Raw genomic sequence first — 26,543 nt, forward strand, 5'->3', positions numbered from 1 at the left:
AAAAGACAGTATTGGGGACAGGGAATGACTAATAGAAATTAAGATGTGGAATGAGGGTGATTGGAAGTGACAACTGATGTAGAGAGGAGTAAAGAGCAATTAAAACAGCCAGTCCTGGAAAATAGGATCCAAGAAGCCATGTGGTAAGGTAGGAAGACCTATAATTATTCACCCTATTTTATGGCATAAAAACCAAAGTAGGTTTGGTCTGGAGGGACTTTCATACCAGAAATTTAATTTGTAGGAAATAACAGAATTCCTTTGTTGCTGTTCCTTTGTTAGTTTATTGCCCCCTACGACTACATCCTCAGGCAGGAATTCTGGGAAAACACAGTACAATTAATCCCAATTTGCTGCATCGTTATTATTTATGTAGTTTGAATAAGGTATATTGTGTCATAACTCATGTCCATGTCTAAATGTATCCTACAATTCCAAATTGAAACTATGTCCCCACCTAGTAATTGACATAGATTATTTTTATTGATGGGAAAGTGGTTTAAATAAGATGAAAGAGTGAGACATGGGCACCTGGGTGGCTCAGTGGGTTAAGCCTCTGCCATCAGCGCAGGTCATGATCTCAGGGTCCTGGGATAGAGTCCCAAATCCGGCTCTCTGCTTGGCAGGGAGTCTGCTTCCTCCTCTCTCTCTCTCTCTCTCTCTCTCTGCTTGCCTCTCTGTCTACTTGTGATCTCTCTGTCAAATAAATAAATAAAGTCTTAAAAAAAAAAGAGTGAGGGGTGCCTGGGTGGCTCAGTGGGTTAAGCCGCTGCCTTCGGCTCAGGTCATGATCTCAGGGTCCTGGGATCAAGTCCCGCATCGGGCTCTCTGCTCAGCGGGGAGCCTGCTTCCCTCTCTCTCTCTCTGCCTGCCTCTCTGTCTACTTGTGATCTCTCTCTGTCAAATAAATAAATAAAATCTTTAAAAAAAAAAAAAGAGTGAGACAGTGAGATGCAAGTAAAAAAGAAAAAAGAAAGCCCTCTCCGACTGAACGTACAAATAACCCAATGATGCTCCATTCACAACCATGGGTATGACTCATTTGTACATCTATTTCCTATATTATATGACCACAAACATTTCTATTTTTCACACATAATTTCAACCATTTACTCCAATAGAATTTGTGGCTTGCCAGTTGCCTATCCATTTCTCACTTACGGTTTTACTTGTAAGAATACTAACTTTGTTCAGGATCATGTGCCCTGGTTAAAAAATATGACTCCTCAAACAACCGTGACAGTGTCCACATGAAATGTGGTTTTGTAAACCACATAAAATGACATAAAATGAGAAATATATTGGCAAGACTTCCAGAACTGCTGTTGTTTTTCTTGGGAAAAAAAAAAAAAACAGAAATGAAAGTTTGTGGTTTTCCCATCCCACCACCAACACCTCTTTCTGCCTCATAATAGTTGAGCAGAAAGGTAAAGACTTGATTTCTGGTGGCTGTGAGAAGACACCATACTAGTCGTAGGCTGCATTCCTCAGTGCTTCCACAAAATTATCAAGGTTATATAGCATACAATCACTACAGTTTATCCTCCATGTTCTAGCTTATAGACTAAATGCTTGTGTCCCCCAAATTTCATATGTTGAAGCCCTACCTTCCCATGTGGTGGCATGATGAGGTGGTGCCTTCGGGAGATGATTAGGAATAGGTGAAGTTCATAAGGGTAGAGTCTTCTTGAATGAGATAAGTGCTCTTATAAGAGTCATAAGGGGGTGCCTGGGTGGCTCAGTGGGTTAAGCCGCTGCCCTCGGCTCAGGTCATGATCTCAGGGTCCTGGGATCGAGTCCCGCATCGGGCTCTCTGCTCAGCAGGGAGCCTGCTTCTCTCTCTCTTCTCTCTCTCTCTCTCTCTCTCTCTCTCTGCCTGCCTCTCTATCTACTTGTGATCTCTCTCTGTCAAATAAATAAAATCTTTAAAAAAAAAAAAAGCTTGCCTCCCCTCCCTGCTTCCTGCCAAGTGAAGATACAATGAGAAGTTCGGGTCTTCAATCAGAAGAGGACTCTCACCAGAACTTGATCATGCTAACAACAGGAGCCTCCTGAACATTAAGAAGTAAATTTCTATTGTTTGTAAGTCACTCACTCTATGGTATTGTGTTATAGCAGTCCATGCTAAGACAGTTCAAGAACATAATTTAATTTCAGTTTTTCTTTCACTATATATGACATAAGAACTTTTAGAGATTCAAATTTTCAATTCCGTTTTAGTATTTCTTCCATATCATAAGCTTCATTCACCATTACTACATTGTGGAGTTGTGGTCTCCTACCTCAGTCTTCCTAATTTGTTGCAAGAATGGAGCTGCGTTTCTCCAAAGTGCCTAAATGATCTTTGGCATTAAATTTATTATCTAGCACAAGAAAGACCTTATATTAAGAGGTGAATTTTGTAATGATAGACAAATGGCTTTATATTGAGGCAAATACTTTGACAGACCATTGGCACATCATTAATATTAATGCCTACAAAACAGCATTTCCCAAAGTTCTAAATCTGTGCCAATTGAAGCTCCGGCATTTCATGAGCTAGATGTGTTTAAAACTTTCTTCTTAATAGTAATAGTGTAAGCAATTGAAAAACTAGGGCTGTTAATTACAGCTGTAAGAAATGAATAACAGCAGCAAGAAAAAGATATACAGGAAAGTAGATATTTTTCTAACATACAGGAGTTAAGTAAACAACATTTGGGATAAGAAATAAATAATCCCAGGCGCCTGGGTGGCTCAGTTGATTAAGCGACTACCTTTGGCTCACGTTGTGATCCTGGAGTCCTGCATCAGGCTCCCTGCTTGGCAGGGAGTCCGCTTCTCCCTCTGACCCTCCCCCTTCTCATTCTCTGTCTCTCTCTCACAATCTCTCTCACTCTCAAATAAATAAATAAAATCTTAAAAAAAAAGGAAAAAGAAATAAATAATCCCGATTTAGTTTCTTTTTCTTTCTTTCTTTCTTTCTTTCTTTCTTTCTTTCTTTCTTTCTTTCTTTCTTTATCTTCTCCCTTTCTTTTAACATTCAAATGACACCATTTAATCTTTATTCCAACGACATAATCAGAAATCTTCTAGACCAGATAGAACAGCAGTATATATTAGCTTTTACCCTCATACCTCCTATGAAACTATTGTACAAAGTTAACAACTATTACAAGAAAGATGAAATATAAATTATTTTTAATTTAAATTCAATTAACTAACATATAATGTATTATTAGTTTAGAGATAGGGGTCTTATATAATATATAAGACCTTATATAATATCCAGTGCTCATTACATTACATGCCCTCCTTAATGTCCAGTTACCCCCTGCTTTAAAAAACAAACAACATTATGACTATGAAGATTTAGAAAGTCACAGGTGAGAATCATCAACCCAAACATAACCCTTTGATTCTTACTAGTTTGTTTCCTATTCTGAGGCTTATATATTTTTATGGATGTCTCCTTAGATTTTTACTATAGATTTTCACTTAGCCAATTCATATACTGATTTTCTATTCTATATGAAATTTTAAATTCATAATGGGAAAATGCTCCATGGAATCCATCTTCAACGTGGTTATGGGTCACTGGAACTCCAGCGTTCTTAAGTCGGGTGACATACATAATTCCATCATCTCTTAAGACGTCATATTGACAGGTGATGACATAGGTCAATGGTAAACTTCGTAATTTATTGTCATCAGCCAACAAGGGGGCTGCCCTCACATCTAGAATCCCTGGATATTTTTTAACCAGCTCAGAACTACCATAAGTTGGACTGTTATAAATGTGTCCTTTTTTAAAATTCTCAGGGAGCAGAGAACTCCAATTAACAAATTTGAACAGATGGCTTGATTGCACTGGTACATGTTGGTTGAAGAGCATAGCTTTTTCAAGTGATCTGTCCATGGTAAAGTATTCACTCCACAACCTGATCATCATTGATTTTGACAGAGTTGGAAAATGTGAACACTCCCGATATGATGGTAAATCCATATCAAGATTCTGAAGGGCAGGATAAATTAAAGACTGGGTCTTGAGTTTGATCTTGACATCTGGATCACCTACGAGCTGAAAATAATTTAAATGAATTGCTCAAATAGTAATTTTCATTTAAAAGATATTTTTTATTTAAAAACAATAGATTGATATTAGATAAATCCAGAATCTCAAAAAGATTATTAGAAACAACAAAAAATATATCTCAAAGAACTAATTTTTGATATTATATTGAATTTTAGATATGTCTATACTTAAATTTTATGAATATAAACTGATTTGTACTACTTTCCTTGTGGATGGAGAGAGAGACCATCTAATCCATGATTAAAAAGTAAAATATCTAGGGCGCCTGGGTGGCTCAGTGGGTTAAGCTGCTGCCTTCAGCTCAGGTCATGATCTTAGGGTCCTGGGATCGAGTCCCACATCGGGCTCTCTGCTCAGCAGGGAGCCTGCTTCCCTCTCTCTCTCTCTCTCTGCCTGCCTCTCTGCCTGCTTGTGATCTCTCTCTCTCTCACTGTCAAATAAAAATAAAAATAAAAAAAGTAAAATATCTACCCTGACAAGTAGGAATGACAATCAGAGGAAACACTTTTTTTGGAATAAAAAGTTTAGGTACGTATATCATTATATCAATGGGCATTAACATTTAAAGGAAAGATCACATAACTAGGAATTCTAATTTGATTCTGATACTAAACAGATAAATCCCAGGCAAAAGTCTAATTCATTTTAACATTCATGTTTTATAAATATTCAAATTACATTAGTGCATCAATACAAATTTATCTGTAAACTAATATGCATATATTTGGGGTATACTAGAAGATTTTTGTTAATAGGATATACGACCAGAAATATTTGCAGATCAGGTTTATTGAGCATTAGAGTTTAGCAGATGTTTTTATGTACATTTACTTAGTCTTGCAACATTGAAATGGCCTACTGTGTCTCATAGGTTAATTAACTTTTTTAAAACTTTTTTAAAATTTAATTTCAAATAATTAACATACAATGTGTTATTTGTTTCAGGGATACAGGTCTGTGATTCATCAATCTTACATAATAACCAGTGCTCAGTAACAGTGCTAATTAACTTCTCAAAGTGTGGTCTCTGGACCCCTAACATCTGTACCATCTAAGGATTTATTAGAAATTCAATTTCTTGGGTCCTCACCCAGACTTACTAAGTCTGATGGGGAGGAATCAGCAATTTGTGTTTTAATAAGTTTCTCAGGTTATTCTCATGCATGCAAAAACTTAAGATCTGCTAGTATAGGTCACAAATAGTAATTATTAAATCCATATGAACTCTGATGTCTCTGAGTAAAGTATAATGTCTAAATTGAAGTCTATTTCTAAAAACTTAATATAGAATTGGAGAAACAGAGCACTCTGGCATTTTTTTCCTTTGGTATAGAGAGACATTGTACACACACACATACACACACACACACACACACACACGAGCAAAAGCCAATGACAGCACTGTTTACTTATTTCATTGCATTTAAAGCACGGTTAGTAATTAGATCTAGATAGTAAAATAAAATATTTATAATTCCATTACCTTATTGTTTTATGTAAAATAATTGTTTTATGTTGGAAAATGTATTGAATTTAAATAATCATTTCAGTGTTTTGTCTCATGTAAGATTACCACATTCCATTGAGGTCAATATCTAGTATGAAGAACATTATTTTTCATTAGTGGAAGTATGGTAATAGTTAAATAAGTAGCCAACAGGTGGCCAATTTTAGCTTGAGTTAAGAAGATATACAAAAATATTTTACGTTCACCAGTAGATTGAATTTGATACATAGCTAAAATCTTTAAACATATAGATTCTTTAAAAACTGTCTTTGTAGGTAAATATAACACACATAAGATCAAGTACAGAACTTCATAAAACAGAAATGTAAAATATAACTATGTTTAAGGGTTGGGAGTGTCCCATATACCCTGAATTGACCATATATCCTTCTTTGCCCCAGTAGGACTGCATACCTATCTTCCTCTTTATCCTTCATTTTATGGAATTCAATAACGTGTATTTCTTTAAAATTGTACCATTTAATCAATGTAGTCTATCTGGTTAAGGACATCCCATCTATTCTTAGGGAACCAATACATTATTGTTATTGTGATTTTTACTAAATGCTTTTTCTGCATCTAATAAGATGATATATGATTCTGCTTCCTTTATCCTTATCCTTAATGTGGTGAAATTCACTTATTTTTATAAAATATGCTTTTCCTTGCTTTATTAGCAACTTGGTCATGCTATATATATGTGTGTGTATGTATATATACACATACATACATACGTATATATGTGCATATATAGGTATTATAGTATATATACATTTTTTCTAATATTTTATTCATGACACTAATGACTTAGTTTTCTGAGTGTGATTGGCCCATTGTTTTCCTTCCTGAAACTGTCCTTGTTAAATTGGTCATAAAGATTGTGCTTCTCTGAAAATAATTAAAGAGTGCACAATTTTTTTCCTATCCTCTGGAATATTTTGCATTTATTTCAAATGATTTCTCTTTGATGTTTGATGTAAATTGCCAGCAAGATTTCTTACCAGGACTGTTCTTTGTTATTGATTTGATTTGTTTAAAAGTTATAAATTTTGCTCAGATTTTCATTTCCTCTTGTGTCCGCTTTGCAAGTTATAAATTTTTTGGAATTTTTCTATTCAATTTAAATATTATTAAATATCTTAACTTCAAAGTTTTTCAAAATATGTCCTTCAAAGACTACAATATTCATTCTTAACTTATCAAAGGTTAATTCTTTTTCATATTGAAGGGTCTACAGTATTGTCCCTTTTTTAGTCCTGTTGTTAATTGTTTATGCCTGATTTTGTTCTTCTTTATTTGTCTTTCCAGAGATTTAAAATTTTTATTAGAACTTTCAAAGAATTAACAAATTAACTTTTTGCTTTTTGTTCACATTTATTGTAAGCCTGGTTTTGAACATCATAATTTCTGTTCTTTCCATCACTATTATCTTCCTTCTATTTTTTTCTTGAGTCAGATGCTTATTTCAGCTTTTCTTACTTTCCAATCTATGCTTTTAAAGAAATAAAATTGCCTAAAAATATCATTCTAAATGTGGAGAATGTATACAAGATATATATATTCTATTAAGTAATGGGTTATTATTAGGTGCCTAATGTATTTTTTATATTTCCATACAAAGAAGGATATTTTCTTATTTGCCTTTTTCCTATTGATTTCCCAATCATTGCACTGTGGTTAAGAGTCCAACTGTATGATTTAAATTCTGTGATTTTTTTTAAGACTTGCTTTTTGGACCAGTACTTTGTCAATTTTTTAAAATGATCACATGTATTTGCTTGTTTCCCTGTTTTTTATAGCTCCATTGAGTTAAATGTATTGATCATTATTCCAGTTCTCTATATCCTTATTATTATTATTGCCTGCTTTCTTGATTACTGAAAGAAGTACTATTAAATCTCTCATTATGGTTTTGAACATGTGGATTTTCCCCTGTAGTTCTGTTAATGTTTTCTTCATACGTTTAAGGTCATGTTATTAAATCCATACAAATTTAGAGTTGTCATATTTTCCTAGTGGTTGAACCTTTTCTGTGATGATGTGATCTTCTTAACCTACCCGCAATTCTTTTAAGTGTTATTTCAGGATATACATTTTCCGTCCATTTCCTCTCAACTTTTCTGCTTATCTGTGTTTCTAATCTGACAGTCTTGATCCTACAACCAGATTATTTGGACTACTAACATTTACTATAATTAATAAAATATTTGATTTTCATCCAACTTATTTCGTGACTCCTCCTTTTTCTGTTTTCTCTATTTTCTACTTCTTTCAGATTGGTTAACTTTTAATTATTCTATTTTTTTTCCTGTCACAGTTTATAAGTTATACCATATTTTTATTCTTTAAATGATTACCCTAAGAATTATAATGTGTATTTGCAACATCCCCCAAATAAATGAAATTATCAAAGTCCAATTCTAAGCCTTTATTTCTTCTCAGATAAAAAGAGCTTATAAAACTTAAAATCTGCCCTCCTCTCCACTCTTGAATTTATGGTTTGTTTTTCTTATACTTTAATTCCATATATCTTATTATTTTAAAGTACCCAAGTTTAAGATTTACCCACATCTTACCACATTCTTGCTTTTTGCTTCTTCCAGTATCATAAACTTTTATCTACGTTTTCATTGTCTGAAACATTTATTTAAACCACCTTTTAGTGTGTTCCATTTATAGTAGTTTTCTTAGTTTTGGTTTATCTGAGTATGCCTTTATTTCTCCTTTATTTATAAGTAATATTTTGTGCATCATAGGACTTGGTTGACAGTAAAAATTGCTACACTTTGATAATATTCCACTTAGAAATTGCATTCTGGTTATTAAGAATTAAGCTATCATTGTGACTTGCACATCTATTAAGGTATTTTTTCCAAGATTTCCTCTATTTCATTTTTTTATATTTAAAAAAAATTTAAGTAATCTCTACACCCAGTGTACTCACGACCCCAAGATTAAGAGCTGTATACCTTACCAACTGAGACTGTCAGGCACCCCTCTATTTCTTTTTGTGTTGTTGGTTGTCTACACTTTCACCTTGATGTGACTATGTGTAGATTTCTCTCTAGCTATTTATTTATTTTTAATCTTTTAAAAAAGTATGTTTAAGGTTCATGGAGCTTCTTTTACCTGTATCTTGATATCTTTCATCAGTTCTGCAAAATTCCCTACTATTATATTTTTAAGTATTCCTTTCTCCCATTCTTTCCCCTTTGCTTCTGGCATAACATTTAAAAGTCTATTGGAGGGGCGCCTGGGTGGCTCAGTGGGTTAAAGCCTGTGCCTTCAGCTCAGGTCATGATCCCAGGGTTCTGGGATCGAGCCCCACATCGGGGTCCCTGCTCCACAGGGAGCCTGCTTCCTCCTCTCTCTCTCTGCTACTTGTGATCTCCGTCTGTCAAATAAATAAATAAAATCTCTAAAAAAAAAAGCCTATTGGATTTTCTTATATTCTCTTCTGTATTTTCTATCTTTTTTGAGTTTTCCATGCTTCATTTTGCATAGTCATCCATGGGTCATATGATCCATCTTTTAGCTTATAAATGATCTCTTCAGCTATGTAAAATCACTTCAACAATTCTTAAAGTTTTTATTTTGATATTCATTTTTTAGTTTTAGAATTTTTTTTTTCAAAACTACTTGTCTGTTGAAGTTTGCAATAATGGTTGTGAATTAATTGAAGAAACTAAGATAATTATTTTATATCCTACAGTTAATAACAGCAGTATCTGAATTTTGTAAAGTGTCTTTCTGTCATCTGTTGATTCTGCTTTCTGTCATCTGTTGATTCATCTGTCATTCTGCTTACTTTCCTTCATGGTTTCTTATTTACTTGTTTGTCTGGACATGTTTTATTCTGTGCTGGATACTGTTTTCAAAAATATTTTCAGGAACCATTTTAAGTCTATAAAGATACCATATTTTTCCAGGGAGGATTTTTATACATTTCTGTCAAGTATACTTGAATATCAACTGTTCACACCAACTTAATTTAAGTTCAGGTATGGAAGATTTCCCTATACCATCCAGGTGATGTGAAGCAAGGCTCCAAATGCACTTGAGGGTTTTTTGTTTTTTTGGTTGTTTTTTTTTTTTTTTTTTTGGCATCACATTCACCCTGACAGTGAGATCATATCTATTCAGGGCCTCACTTTAAAGGTCCCCATTTTTCATAGTTGTTCCCATTTTTGGAGGGTCCTGGAACTTGACTTCAACTGTCTAGTTCATCTTGCTGAACAGTTTTCTTTTGATTGGCATATACCATTAGAGAAGAGAGGACTTCGAGTACTAGACTTATCTTTGTGTTTGTTTGTTATTTTGCATCCTTAAAAAATTTTTGGCCTAGAAACTTCATATCTTATATTAGCAGTTTAATGCTCTCCAGAATAGTACGAGATATTTTAACCAGATTTTTAATAATAATGGGTCAGAATTCATTGTTTCACCACTATAGAATCTAAACTCCATAAGAGGAAAGGTTCATTATGCTACACAGTAAAAAGAAATTGATGCTTGAAAAGATTAGGTGCCTTGCCCAAGGTCACAGAGCTGGACATTTCTTTAGCTCCAAAAATTCATGTCTGCTGATATGCCCTTTGTACTGCCTCAAGATGCCTCTCAGAGTGACAATGAGTGGACAAGACAGAAGTTAATTTCTGGGAAGTAGCAGATATCTGTTCTGCAGTGTATTTATAACAAATCACAAAATTTGTATCTTTCCTTTGGCTACAAATCATGAGAAGGTTATTCTGAAGGTACCAATAGCCAAAATTGATATACTTTAAAATATGCATAAAAATGAATAATACAATCAACAAAATCAACAGCAAGTTTTGTTTAATTGCATAATAAATTTGTGTGCAAATTTGTGATTAGAGTTAATTACTGAATTGCAGACATTCATTTGTAAATCTACAAACAATTCTTTTTTCATACAGGAACACTGCTTTTAAGCCTCCAGGGCCTGGTTTATTTCTTAAGTCAGATAACTGCATCAAAAACAGTTTTACTCACTATTAGACTAAGTATGATTATGTGTCACTTTAAAATGATAGCTAATAGATGCCCAGTTTTAGCTAAATGTCATAGAAATAGTGATGGCTGATTTCTGAAAATTATCATTCCTTCTGCAAGTAAACCAGCTAACATTTTTTGTCTATAGGCAAATTAAGAATTCTGATAACCATAGTTTTCATTCAAGTTTTAGTATGCTCCATGAAGGATACTGGAATAATCTGATTCTGTAGCTATGGTGACTGGTATCATTGACTGATTTTACAAATACCAGCCCTAATAAAATGAAAGAGTGTGACACTTATATGACCATATTAATTATGTTTAAACCAATGATCTTTAAAGAGCATTTTATCATTTTATTAAAAAAAAAAAAACTAGTAGAAGGTAGGGGACCTGGGTGGCACAGTCATTTAAGTGTGTGACTCTTGCTTGTGGCTCAGGTTGCAATCTCAGGGTTGTGCTATCAGGATCGTGAGATCAAGTCCCACATCCGGCTCTGCACTCAAGTCTGCTTAAGTCTCTCTCCCTCTGTCCCCACCTTCCACATGCTCTCTCTCTCTGTCTCTCTCAAATAAATAAATAAACTTTTAAAAATCTGGCAGAAGATAGGAATAAAAGCACTCAGAATATAAATGTTCCCTAATATTTATCTCTATGTATCTCTAATTTCTAATATATCAACATAATTGCTTTGATATGTTAATGTTTGAAATAGATATTTAAGTGCAAAATATTTTTTAAAAGAAGCGAACCTAAGCAACATACCTGTTGGGTCACTGCCGCCACTAAATTCCCTCCAGCGCTGTCTCCAGAAATACCAATCCTTTCAGGATCCACACCATATTTGTCAAGAACATCTTGGCTCAAGAACCACTTTAATGCATTATATATGTCTTCAAACTGATTTGGAAAGTGATATTTAGGTGCTAGTCTGTAGCTGTGAACAGAATAACAATGATCTTTAAGTAAATTATTTTCATTAAAAACGTGTATCTGTGTAGAGGAGGAGGCATACTCTAACCCTAAAATCAAAAGTAAAAAAAATTTCTTTAGCAAACCTGGCATTTGGGATCTTTATGAATCCAAAGACAAACTTTATTCCTATAAGAATGCTTGATAAGAAAGCTTTCACAATTTTTTACATTTTCCACAAGGCTTGAATGCAAAACTTGGATTAGACTTAAGGGAAAAACAAAAAACAAAAAACAAAAAAACAGGTGATCATTTCTTCTAAATAAACTTTTACCAGAATGTTATTTTGTTTGTAATTATTATGTTTTATTACTGACCAATAAATAGCAAACAAAGCTTAGGAATTATACTATTCCAGCTTAATCTAATAATCAAGTTGGCATGCAGTCACTATTACAGGGGTTTTTTTTTCATTGTTTCTTCATTTTTCTATTTATTCCCATTGGGTTTGTTTTCTATTATTAATTATTGATCTAAAATTTTTTTTGAGGGGCGCCTGGGTGGCTCAGTGGGTTAAAGCCTCTGCCTTCGGCTCAAGTCATGATCCCGGGGTCCTGGGATCGAGCCCCGCATTGGGCTCTCTGATAGGCAGGGAGCCTGCTTCCCCCTCTCTCTCTGCCTGTCTCTCTGCCTACATGTGATCTGTCTGTCAAATAAATAAATAAAATCTTTAAAAAAAAATAAAATGTTTTTTTGAAAATAGATTTTTCCTGTATTCCCATATGTTATTTGGTGATTAATTGCATTTAATGAAGGATTGTACCATGAAATACACTTTATTAATTGCTTTAAATGCATTTTATCACCTAATCTTTAAAATAACTCTATGACATAGAAAATACTATATGACTCCCAACATACATCTGAGAAAAGTGAGCTAAAATGATATTTAGCTGCCACAAAGTCATCCAATTAATCCTAGAACCAGGCTTTGAACCTGATTCTCTGACTTCAAAGCCTTCATTTTACTCACTTTGCTAATTAAGAGTAGGCTAGGGGTGCCTGGATCGCTCAGTCAGTTAAGCCTCTGACTCTGGATATCAGGTAATGAGTTTAAGCCCTATGTTCAGTCTCCTTTAAAAAAAAAAAAAAGAAAGAAAGAAAAGAAAAAGGAATATGCTAGAAATCCAGTAGAGGTCATTTGTCCCTAAGATGCAATAGTTTAATTTTATTGTAACAATTTTTTGATTGCCTGTTTTTGATCCCCACTTGACCTAACCATACAACTCTTTTCACTCTGACTCTTTTCTGGTCATGTCAAGATCACTTTCTCTATTCTCACCCCCTCAATTTCATTTGAAACACTTCCAGCATAACCAAGGAACAACCAAGACAGTTGAGAACATCTTACTGTACAAAGCTTCTGGCCAAAATTCAGACAAATCAACAGCGCTCTTACTTGGCTGAAATGACAACAGCATCAAGTCTATCATCTGTCCGTCTTGACAGGAAGTCATAATTAAACAAAGCTGAAATAAAAGAAACTAAAATCAGAAACTGACAACTGAATTGATGATTGTTTCCATCAGTAGAAAGCTTTTTCCTCACTGAAATGTTCTGGGAAAAACTTCTCTCAGATTTCATCATAGCTATAGAATATGAATTCTTCTGCTCAATGATTCTTTTACATATGTATTGTCAGCTTTCTTGTCCTTCTCCACATTTCCACACCAGATAATTTAAACCAAATTCATTCTTTTCTAGATTAATCTCTTCTCCCTTCATTCAGCAGGAATTAGGTGTTGAAAATAAACATATACGTATTAACTCCCTGACTTTCAATAAGTCACAATCTACTAGGAACAGAGGTAGGGAGGGGCAGGCATATAATCAGAAAACAGTAATGCAAAGTATGAGTTGTTTTACTTGGGGGGGAGGTACAGAAAGTGTTGTATGGAAATAGCACTTGACTTTATCAAAACGACCAGAGAAAGATAAAGAAAAGAGAAAGTAGGGAAAGCTAAAACCTGATTTATATATTCACATTTTCTAGGCAGACAAGAAAAAACCATGTTTTGGGGCCTGGGGGTCAGGGTTTGGCCGTATGTGTGGAGTGGGGATGAGTTACACATGCTTGCTATTAGACTTGGGTAAGTGCTCCCTTTTGCAGATAAAAAAATTGTGAGAAGATGAAACAGAATTTGCCAGTAATGAGAGGAGGGAGAAATCATAAAGTACTATGGAGGAAGTATCAGAATATGTAGTTGTCACAAACATTAAATCATGTGGGCCATGAAAAGAAGAGTAGATATTAGCTTGAAATGATTCCAAAGTCAGGTGCTAAATATTCCTAAAATATCAAATACACTCTAAGTTTTAAGTTTTTATTTAACATTTACTTTAAAAAGTCATTCTTAGGACACCTAGGTGGCTCAGCGGGTTAAGCCTCTGCCTTTGGCTCAGGTGATGATCTCAGGGTCCTGGGATCGAGTCCCGCATCCAGCTCTCTGCTCAGCAGGGAGCCTGCTTCCCCCCCCCCTTCCTCTCTATTTACTTGTGATCTCTCTCTCTCTGTCAAATAAATAAATAAAATCTTAAAAATAAATAAATAAAAAGTCATTCTTATATTTTGGATTAGGACATAAATTTTTATGTCTTTTAAATATAAAAATAAGAAGGATTAGGAAAATATCATTTTGTTTCAGGGCTTATTCTTATTTAATTCCTCTGTCTTAGTAAGCATACTCCCATTCTTTTATAGTTCTTTGATAAAAGGACTTTTACAGAAGTACTTTGGGCAGCAGGGACTCATGAAAATGAACTAGGGCATAGCATAGTCAGATTTTGCCTTAGAAATCTCACTTCAACACCAGTTAATGATTTTACTGCCTGTATTTATAGAAGATGATAGACACGATCACACCCATTTCTGCTCTGATTTACATTTCTAAGCTACATCAATACTCATCAAGACCTCTTTTTCTCCTGTTATAGAGAAAATGTGTTTCTCCTTCTATGTATTGCTAATACTTCTCTTCTGCACTAAACCCAATTTCTTGTCATATCCTTTAGATGAGGCAAACCTCAGTCCATCCTTCAGCTACCCCCTATTTTTCCATCATATTTCTATTAACTACCATCTTTATCTTCAGTTTATAAACATGTTCATAGCTCTCTTATATAAAAATATAAAATGCATATAATATAAAAATATTTATACATAGATAAAATATGAAATTTTACATTATATAGTAACATGTACATTAAAATATTATATTTTTCATGTATTTATATAAACATTAAAATGCACAAAATAAACCAAAATATATATGTATATATGTTTTTATATAAAATAAAGATAAAATGTCCTCACTCAACTCTGGGTTTATTTTCCATCTGGCACCTTTCTCATTTCTTTCTTATCTAAGCTGAGTGAAAGACTAGAGTCATCATCTCTATTTCCTCATTTCTCATCCACCATTCCATGTACTTCATTTTAGTTTTCAGTACAACATTCTATCATTTCTGCAATTAACAAGCTAAATAGTAAATGTCTAAGTTCATGAAACGCTTTTTCTTCTGACCTGAGATTTGCTGTAGCAAAGCATTATTCCCTTTCAGAAAGAGATCTGAAATTATTCCTTTAAATTAACATAGCTTCAAAGAAATGAGTTTCAGAGAGCTGTTATATTTTCTGGGATGTTAGCAGATATATCTTCTTGATATGTTGAAGTCAAAATCATAATAAGATATACACTATAGGGTAAATTAAGATTTTCAACAAAGGACACATACCAGCACTCCCCAAAGACCAACCACCACCATGAACATAAATAAGCCCCTTCTTAGTTTCTCTGGCTTTTGTTTTGGCACATACACACGGACAGGAATGTTGTTGAAAGTTATCTCCATCACCGTGACGTTTTCATCAGATGTCGGTGGGACTTCTTGAAGGCCCACAAAGAACGTTACAATATTTATGAAATGGTTGATTCCCAATAGTTCAGCAAACAGAACCTAAAAGAAAGGGGAAGGTACAACAGGCTACAAATATCAAATGTCAATGTTGTTTATGAACTTAGAAGTATGCTGTATGCTCCCAACGGTACTGTGTTGGGTTGTCACAGGTGAATCTAAATGACACAGTTAGAAATACTGGAGATTCAGACTTTTTACCACAATAGTTGCCTCAGATAAAAAACATTAAGAAATTACTGAGGTATTACAACTTGGCACATCCTATGCCTCCTACCTTGAATACAAAGACAAGCAGGGTGAGTTCCCTACTCTAAACAAGCTCAGAGTCAAGTGGGAGAAGGGGTTATACAGGCAGTTATAAAGCAACATAATTGCATGTCTCATGCAATGAACTTGGCAATGAACTTGGGCAAAGGTCAATGAACTTGGGCAATGGTCAATAGGAAGATAAACTAGTTGCCTGGACAGGAGATCTGGGGAGAAGTTTTCAAATAGTAGGTGAACTCTGTTATGAGTACTGAACTTTGACATGCAAGAGTTTTGCCAAACAAAGGAGGAAATCTCCCTTTAGGCTAAAGTTGAAGACATAGGGACACTCCTACCACTATCGGAGAATTGCAGGTAGCTTAGTAAAGCTATGAAGTCAAGTCCACACAAGGATGCATAAAAGAAAAGAGACCTCAAGAGGTGAGTGTGAACCAAACCTCGAAGGATCTATAATGTTAGAATTCAAGAATCAAAACAACTCATTTTCTAATCTTAAATTGGAAATGTGGTGATCAATTAAATAGTGGGGTCAACCTCTTTCCCATTATACAAAGGTAAAACAGGTATAAAAGGAATAAGCAAAATTATCTGTTTTCAATACTGAGTCATTCCCACCTGGTTGCTGGAAGGCAGGTCAGGGAAATAATTTCCCAGAACTCCGTGCCAGATTAAATTATGCCACAAAGGTACTCCTCTAAGAATGGGAGGGCAGAAATAAAGAAAAAGCCATTATTTTCTCCAAGTCCCTATGGATATTGATACGGACATTGACAGACATGTGGCTTTCCGTGCTACAGTAGAAGAATTTAAGGAAAATGAGATGCTGAATTTCCCAGATATCATAAGGAAAGAAAGCCAAAGCCTTAGGGAAATAGTAATATTGGACATAATTTATTATTGGAGTCTATAACCCATCACCACACTGTGTATTTCAGGGAAGTCCAGAAGACAATCTATATACAAAGAATGGAACTCTATTATCTTAGTAAAAATACTTGCAATGAAAATCATCTACTATCCAGAAATGACAGTGGAAGATTGTGCCATTGACATGGACCTTCTGATTTCAATAGGGAGGGTGAAATCCCAAAGTTATAGGCCAAGCAGCAGTGATAAACTATCAGATAGAAGGCTTCTGTGGTTATGAAATGAACAGTGGTGGTAAAGTGAAACATAATATTAGAGATCACGGTAGCAATAAAATAATCATGTCTGAAAACAATGGTAGAGCACTTGACTGAAATCTGACTTAATCTGTATTGTTATGGTTTCTTACCCAATTTCCAGAGCTGAGACACTTCACAGACTCAGACTCCCAGAATGGAGGAAAGGCAAGGTGCCCTCAAGGGAGACCCATGCAAAACTATTACAAATATGCACCATACATCCGCCTCCTAGCATTCCCCAAGAGAACCAAGACTTTTGGTTTGGATAAGTTAATATTGAGGGAAAGGAGAATACCCAGACTTTGGAAAGAGAATACTGGGCACTCCTTCTGAAATGGTATTAATTCCTAGAAACTCTGGAGCCACCATGGCCATCAAGCAGAGTGGAAGCTTAAGGGTATCAAGTATGAAATAGTGTTCTAGATGGATTCTCAATTAAAATGGGTCCAAGGGTGTAAATATCCATAGCTGTGTTTATTTCCCCAGTTTCTCTCAATGAATAGTTAAAATAGACATACTTGGCAACTGACAGTGTCCTTACTTGGGCTCCTTACTGTATTAGTCAAGCGGTATTATGGAATTTAGGGCCATGTAGAAACATCTGAAATTGCTCATTTCTATTGAAATAATAAAACGAAAACAATAATAAATCCCAGGGAATCATAAAGATTCAAGCCACAATCAAAAGATTTGAAAAATTTAGAGGTGATAATATCTGTTGCAAGACTAAACACTAGCCAGACGCCTGTGAGTTCTCTTCTCAACTGGGCCTCAACCTTGTCCTATAAAAACTACAGATGTTCAGCACAAATGACTTCATCCACCTGTTTCCCCCATGTTAGCATACTTAAAATACTAACAAGGTCAAGCTCAAAGGTCCATCCCTCCTTAAAGTGCCTGCCTGAGAAAGCTCAATGCCATGGCAAAAACATACTGCTTGTCCTAGCCAACACTTGACAGATAAACCCCCATCACCCTTTCCTAGAGTACTTGCTAAAACAAAGGCTTAAAATGGTGAATTCTTGCCCTGCCTCTTTGAAATGTATATGTATCTTCTACAATTTGAGTGTCTTTCTCAAGAACCTGGAAGCCCTTCCTTGGGAATGTAATCATTAGGAAGAACTGAGAGAATAGAATCCAAATTTCTATAATTGCCAGTGGGCCTAAATGCACGTAAAATAACCAACCTCTTGCCACTTCTCATTTTTCAACTCCTGAGACCTCCCTTGCTCCCTTCCCTACTCCCATTCTCCCTTAAAAATATCCATTCACCTCTGACCTTACCACTTTAACTAGGGTCTGCTTGTGTTTTGTTAAAGAGTGTATCAACTGAATGACTTATATAGAGGACAGACGAATATTTGAGGAAGAACTATGTTAAATTTAATCAGGTCATAACTTTGATTGCAGCTACTATTGCAGATATGATCTCTTTAATGGAACAAACCAACACAGCTTCTGGCTTCTAGGACACAGCTATTCATTTGTGCCTATTTCCTCTACGAGTTAGCAAGGAAAGCAGTACACTGTCACTATCTTGCTACAAGTCTATAAGAACTCTCCTGCTCCTCACATAATCTGATCTCCATGGATTTCTACTATCTCTATATGTCACAGGACATCATACTGATCCACAACACTGTGTTTTCAGTATTATAGATCTGGTGACTGGGAAATAGCAAATAGTATGCATGCCTTGGTAAGCCATATATGTGACAAAGGATACATAGTAAACCTCATGGAAATTTAAGAACTTGCTACTTCGGATTCTGGGTGTTCAGAAGTCTGAGACTTCTTCGATATTATCTCCGAAGTAAGAGAAAGTTGCTCTATTTGGACCCTCATCACTAAAAAAGTGGTAAAATCCTCGGTGACTCACTTCAGATTAAGGTAACAAAGTACTCCTAATTATTTATCAAGTAAGCCTAATACTCAGCCTGCTGGATTTTAGTGGGAACTAAAGACAAGAGAGTCTCTGCATCAGTTCCAGGAGGCACTGCAAACTGCTCTGTTCCAGAGCAGAACCAAGGGTGAGTAAAAGGTCTGGGGTAACTAGGCATGTGGTAGGGAGGTTGTGGCAAACCTTGTTAGGAGTTCAGGAAATTATGTTTTTGAGAAAATCCATTCCTAGTCCTCTTGCACTTACTGCGATAATGATCCTGGCTTGCTTTTAGGCACTGGTGACACATTGTACAAATTCCCAATTAGAATGCCTTACTCCTTCCCTAGGCATCTGCACCACTTTAGTCCCTTAACTTTCTCATGCTTGCCTGTACTTAAGGTCCGTGTATTACTAAAATAGAAATATATTTGTATTTAATCATATATGTGGTATATGTTTATATGTCAGCATATTTATATGGTTGTGTACATGAGTACATCTATGAGTATAAATATACCACAAACACACAAACATATATATAAGTATATATATCTCACACACACACATATCCGGCAAAGTCTGTTTCCTTTACGTTCAGATTTACTTTAGGACTTGGGATTTTTCTGTGCTCTCATACTCCTTCTTTCACCCCAATTGCAGTAACTGTACATCTAATTTCTTCCTTTATGCATAGTTCATCTCTATGTATGTTTCAAAGACTCCAGATTCACCAAAACAAAATGAGCATCAGAGAAATCGTCATTAAAATAACCACACTTTCCCATTTCAGCTATCACAAAATCTACCACTTTACTCTCTCTTTTTGTTGTTCATTTTTAAAGTTTCCCATTTTATAGACTCCTAATTGAGTTCTCAAACAGTACTTCCTGCAGCATTCCTGTGTTTTAAGAAAAAATACATCAAAATTACTTCTAGGGCACTTGAGTGGTACAGTCAGTTAAACATCTGCTTTCTGCTAAGGTCATGATCCCAGGGTCCTGGAATCAAGTCCCGCATCAGGCTCAGGGAGCCTGCTTCTCCCTCTGCCTCTGCTTCTCTCTCTGTCTCTTATGAATAAATAAATAAAATCCTTAAAAAATATTACTTCAAACCTGAGTGTTTATTGGATTGAGAAATTCACTAAGGGGAGTCCCCTTTAAAAGTTCTAGGGGTAATAATCTCCCTGGGATCCTTAGGGAAGAAAGCAAAGAGGAGTCAGGATAGCAGCAAAGTCTGTGCAGGGACTCAGGACTACATCAAGGGAGTCCCTGGAGTGCAAGCTTCTTCAGTGCGAGTGAATGTAATATGACTTCACAAAATATACTGCATGTTCAGTGTATGCAAAGCACAGTGCTAGAAAGTGTATTGATGCAAGATGCCTATGATAGAAAATTCTTTTTTTTTTTAAAGATTTTATTTATCAGAGCAAGGGGAGTAGCAGGCAGAAGGTGAGGGAGGAAGAGGGAAAGGGAGAAGCAGGCTCCCTGCTGAGCAAGAAGCCCAATGTGGGACTCAATCCCAGGACCATGGGATCATGACCTGAGCTGAAGGCAGATGCTTAACCGACTGAGCCACCAAGGCATCCCAAGAAAATTTTCAGCCTTCACAGATTATCGGTAAAAGTGAACATTCACATCAATAACCTGTAATAAAAGGCAGAATGAAGAAAGATCTTGAATAGGGTGATGAGGTAGGAAGAGGAAGGGGATCAATTCTAACTGACCAATATGTAGACAGTGTCTGATGGGTGCTTTTGATGTGTTAAACCTGCAAATTATGAGTGTTTAAAATTTTTAGGTTTAGTAAGAGAGGCAAGACAATTTGATCAAAATCCTGAAGAGAAAGAATGAAAAAGTGTTTACAAAAACCTAGAAGTTACCTAGAAGCTAACCTTCTTAGGCTTTATGGTTAAATGACACTGACTTATACTGGGAAGCCCTGTTGATATTGAATTATGGGGAGCTGTTTTCAGAACACAGTGGTGTATTCTTTCTTTATAAGAGTACTAGCAAGCAGTTAATTATGTTCTAACTAGCTAACAACAAAATAAATGATATATATCATATATATGTATCATTAAATATAGTGATCAAAGAAATTATAAAATTTAAAAAATAAATTGTAGGCATTGTGAAATATGTGGGAATTAAACTGATCATAATCCATTTATAATTTTCTAATTCATGTATTGAAAGGTAATTTCCAGTTATTATCCTATTTCAGTTAGTCTAATCTCTCATACTAATTCGATCCAAAATCAATAATGTGATTATATGCACATACATTGAGGAATCGTTATTAGATTTTCCTGATGTTAAGAAGTTAGTTATAGTCAAAAGAAAGGATGAAAGATCATGCAATCAACTAACAGACTGATGACAGATAGATTGATAAATACTAGCAGCTTCATAATATATACATTTTCCATGTACACATTATACTATCTATATTTATACAGAGTTATAGATGTTATTAATATCTATGTCTAATCCAAGTCCAAATATGCATTCATATGCATATCCATATCTATGTCTGTATCTATCTCTATAAAACTTATAGGTATTTTTACAGAAATTTGACTTGAACATGATTTTTAATATGTATTTTATTCAGTATTACTAACGTTCAGCTGGAAAATTTTTTCATAAAATTGTATCTGGTTGTAAAATTACAAACATCCAGGGGTACCTGGGTGGCTTAGTTTGTTAAGTATCTGCTTTTGGCTCAGGTCATGATCCCAGGGTCCTGGGATTGAGCCCTGTATCCATCAGGCTCCCTGTTGAGCAGAGAACCTGCTTCTCCCTCTCCCTCTGCCTGCCACTCCCCCTGCCTGTGTGCTCTCTCTCTGTGTCAAATAAATAAATAAAACCTTTAAAAAATTTACAAACATCCAGTGATAAAACAGGCAGTTTTATGGAGATAGATATGAATAACAACTATACCTATTGTTCTTAATTTTTGCCAGATTTGTGTTTAGACCCATTCAATTCTTACTAAAACCTGATATGTAGTAATATATTCCCAGATTTTCAGGGGAGTACATTATGGTGGGAGAGCTTAAAAGATCTGTTCATGTCCATGCAGACAATAAGAGCTGGATATGGGATTCAAGCCCAGGTCTTACTGTGGAGCCAGGTGTCACTCCTGACTAACCAATATGCTGTCCCTTAGTGACCATCATTACACGCCTCTGAGAGACTAGGCAGAAACCTAACTCTCTGGTCACCGTGGACCTGGCTCCGGGTCTAATGGAATGGTGTATCCCATGGCCAGCTGCATTTCCCAACCTACTCATGCTACACCTGGGTATGTGTTCAACTATCAAGCAAATATCCCTCCTTACTGGTGCCCAGCAACTGTCCCAAAGAGATGTCAGTTGTTTGACTCACAAACAGTACACACTTCCAAGAAATGACTGCCCTCATGTTACAGTTGCAGCCAGAAGGGTAGAACTTCATAAAGAGTAAACTGCAAATGCTTAGTCCGTGCCTGACAGGATTTGGGAGACCGATTATTCTAACTATGAGTATGCTCTATGTCTTCTCCATATTCTGGGTATACTCCCCACACAGATAGCTCCACATACGCTGACCATGCCCCCAACACTTGGATGTCCCCTACCTGCTCCTCTCTGCAATTACACAAAGGGTGGAGACTCCTACCTGCAGCAGACTGTCTGTCTTCTGTCCCCCTTATTTCTACATTATTTTTACAGAGTGTTAAGTAATATCCTCCATGTTTCTGCTGGGTATGATTTTTGTACAAGCACTCCAACCAATTAACAAAAATGCTAAAGAAACCACATAAATATCAGGACTGCTACTTTTAAATGTCACCATAGAAATGTAATAGTCAGATCAGAAGCATTTATTTACTCATTTGAACAAAATAAAAATTTAAAATTTCTACAACTTATGACATAAATTAGGTGTCATAGGGGCACCTATGTGGCTCAGGTCATGATCCCAGACTCCTGTGATCAAGTCCCGCATTGGGCTCCCAGCTCCATAGGGAGTCTGCTTCTCCCTCTGACCTTCCCCCTTCTCAAGCTCTCTCTCACTGTCTCTCTCTCAAATAAATAAATATAATCTTAAAAAAAAAAAGTAGGTGTCATAGAAGTAATTGCATCTAAATATGCTAATTTAGTTTGCCCTCTAGTTTAAATCAAAGTACAGTACAGAAAATATAAGGCCCTCTTTAAAAACATACGTCACTGGACTCAAATAGTTTATCTTCAAAGAATAAGACTGGTTAGTTCAAATAAATAATTTTTAAATGACAGAAAATGCTCTATGTCATACAAGTTAAAAATAAGAATTTAGTTATGAAAAGAGTAATTGTAACATGTTGTGTAAACAGTACTAAGTATAAAATTTTGTAATGTGATTTTATAATCTCACAAACTTTTGGATCCTACTAGGAAGTGTAATAAATACATAACAAAAGACCAAGAAGTTACCAGTGTGTTAAAAATAATGTCCAGTGTGGCGCCTGGGTGGCTCAGTGTGTTAAAGCCTCTGTCTTCAGCTCAGGTCATGATCCCAGGTTCCTGGGATCGAGCCCCACATAGGGCTCTCTGCTCCACGGGGAGCCTGCTTTCTCCTTTCTCTCTGCGTACTTGTGATCTCTGTCAAATAAATAAATAAAATCTTAAAAAATAATAATAATAATGTCCAGTGTCCCTGGAGTCTGAATTGAATTACAATGATTTTACAGTTTCTTTAATTATCTTTCCTTTAGTAAACTGTGATGAATTAGAGCAATAGGCTTAGTGGATAGAAACTCTATACCCTAAAGGGAATTTTTTATGTAAATTTGAAATAAATACCAAATAATAAAGAGGGAAAATTCCAACCAATTCTGGAATTTATATCCCTAAATTTATAGACAAAATTATTTTTTGTATCTTAATCTGTCATACAGAGATCTAGTCCCTAAAGGAAAAATCATAAAATTGAATTTCTGAGCATTACCTAGGCGATTGACTGCACCCAAGTTAGGGTTTTGCATAGGAAGTGTAGGTATTTGGCAATTTGGAAACTAAAATGATTGCTGTTCCTCAATATGTTCACCCTTTACAGGCCAACCAGTGTATCTCTGAAGTCACAGTAGTGAAAAGAAGTAAGCTGGGCCAAGTGTAAGCAAAGAACAGAGATGATAAAATCAGTATTTTAAAAAATGATCTCAAACCTAGGAAGCTTCAAATTGTGATGAGCACTGAGTGTTATACACAACTAGTGAACGGTTGAACACTACATCAAAAACTAATGATGTACTATATGTTGGCTAATCAACCATAATGATTTAAAAAAAGCAATGTTTACATATTCTAAAAAAAAAAAATTGTCTCAATGCAACTAAGGTAAACCTTACATTCTGCTATTGTGGTGGAAAACACTTTTCACAAATGGTTATAATCCCAAACCCAGGATGGGTCTGACGGTGTTATGTTATCTGACTATAATGTTATTTCTTACCAAAACTAGATGCAACTCTCTAGTCCTTTCAAGGTAATGTTGAGCTATCTATTAGAGTTGGCATTTTAGTTAACTATATTTGGCATTTCTATTCTAGGAGATAATGCTGCACTACAAATTGACAGCTATTCCATGACTTCCATTTATCTTCATCATTGAATTAACAAAAGTGTAAATTACTATGCTTTATCTTATGGTCAAATTGATCAAAGCACAAAAAAGGACCCGGTGGCATTAAATTCAATCTGGAAGCTTTTGGGTTTTTTCATTTTGGGGGAGGGAAGGAGGATTGGCAAAAAACTGGCTTCTTCATCAATGTATCGTAGATTTTACAGAAGTTTGGAAAGATGACATATTATAAGGTAATCTGATGTATTTAGTAAATAAATTCATTTTTTTCAGTGAGACTCATTCTTGAGAGTATAAATATGTATGTTTAAATTGTAGTAATTTTGTGACTTAGCACAAAAACTGAAAGAAAAAAAAAATATATTGACCCCACCTCTATTCCTCAGGACATTTTCATAATAGTTTGTCCAGGAAAACCCATTCAGTCAAATAGAAATAATACAAAGGTTGATATATGATATTCTTGCAATGTACTAGGTACTATAAGAAAAATAATAACACTTTCCAACACAGGAAGTAAATGAAGAAAACAGATTAGAAACAAGTTGCTACGAAATGGGTAAAATATATTACACAATATTGCATAATGGATTTTAAAAATAACACAACAAATATCACAAAGGAGAAATGCATATATTCATGGAAGATACAGACAGATATTTGGAGGTGATCACTACTCAAAAGGAAGGAGTGACCAAAAACCAGCACTGGTAGAAATAAGAAAAGGAATATTTTTAAAAAGAGAGAAATAATTTCAAAAATAAACAGCAAATTCAAAGAATCCCAAGGTATTATATATGATAAAAATGAGAAAAAAAAAGGAATGAAAAATTCAGAAAACATTAAAAAGTGCTAGGAAAGAAAGTGACATCATCTTAGAGACATACAAAGAGGACCATATGTGTATTTAAATATGTGTATGTAAGTACACATACACATAAAATCAATCTAATAATAAAAGAAAACAAAACTATGAACAAAAATATTTTATCTTTTAAATTTTTTCCAAAATAAATATTTTAAATATAATTCAAGTATAATTTACAAAAAATAAGACTTGAAGCTATATTTCAGTGAAACTGACCCAAATCCAACAACATATGTGCTGATAAAATTACAACAAATGATAAAATCACTAATAAGAAAATGAAAGTAAGACATGCATTGAACTTATTCAGCGCTACCTTCAAATCCAGAGGAAATCTAAAAAAAAACCTTAAAAATGCAAGGAAAGAGATAGTGAGTTTAATACTCAGACTAACTGTCCTTGAATTACTGTTATTTTATTTTTGGTTTTATTTTGTTCTGTTTTATGCCATAGAAGGCAACTTACTACAGAGATGTTTAAAGAAGGTAAAAAATGGTATCAATTTCACATAACGAACCTTGTTAGAAAAGAAGCACAGGTCTTTGAGAAACAGTGTGGACACAGTGGGACAGCGAGTCAACCAGCTGCCCCATCACCTTAGTAGTTTACCCTTTACAACTGGAAATCGGGTACATCCAGTTTCCCTTGGCTTTTTACGAGCTGACTTGTTTAAAAAGACGTCAACATGAATGCATTTTCATGTCTGAATTCAAGATTATTGCAAAGAATTCTGTAACTCATCACTGTGTTGTTCAATCCCACCATCTCTGAAGTTCTTGCTTAAAAAAAAAAAAAAAGGTGCTTCATCGTGGCAACATTCATGCCATGAAACCTAGAAGAAGACTTTTTACTTGTCTTCCTGTCTTTTAATATTTAGAAGATGATGCTTTATTTTTTAATATTTAAAATTAAATCTACTTGACTACTTCCTCCATCCTCAATCTGTTAGGGGTATGCATTAAGGAATAGTTAAAATATTTTTTTAAAAAAAGGTTTTAACATCTGCAAGCAAGCTTTAAGAACAAAATCTCAAAGACAGTAGAAAATTTTAAAATAACAATAATACAAAAATTATATTCTCCTGATTAAAATGTTAAATATTTGGAGTCAATACAACTCTATACTTACCAAATCTGCTGCAGTTTTCATACATGTGGTCACACACAGTAGTTTCCATGGCTCTTCAATATTATCTGGGAGAGGTATATAAATATAGTATGCAACAAAGACCCCCACGATCAGAAGATAAAGAATCTTTCTTCCCAT

General features: G+C 34.9%; 1 protein-coding gene across 1 annotated transcript; it reads right to left on the reverse strand.

Annotated features, from left to right (window-relative positions):
* Positions 1-3,323: 3,323 nt before the first annotated feature.
* AADAC (arylacetamide deacetylase) lies at positions 3,324-26,543 on the reverse strand. The gene is given in 6 exon segments (XM_046003395.1): positions 3,324-4,060; positions 11,364-11,535; positions 12,970-13,039; positions 15,306-15,344; positions 15,347-15,527; positions 26,406-26,543. Coding segments are annotated over 6 exon segments (1,197 nt in total). The 3' UTR covers positions 3,324-3,463.

This window comes from Meles meles, chromosome 4 (genome assembly GCF_922984935.1).
Source record: "Meles meles chromosome 4, mMelMel3.1 paternal haplotype, whole genome shotgun sequence".
Classification (NCBI taxonomy): Eukaryota; Metazoa; Chordata; class Mammalia; order Carnivora; family Mustelidae; genus Meles; species Meles meles.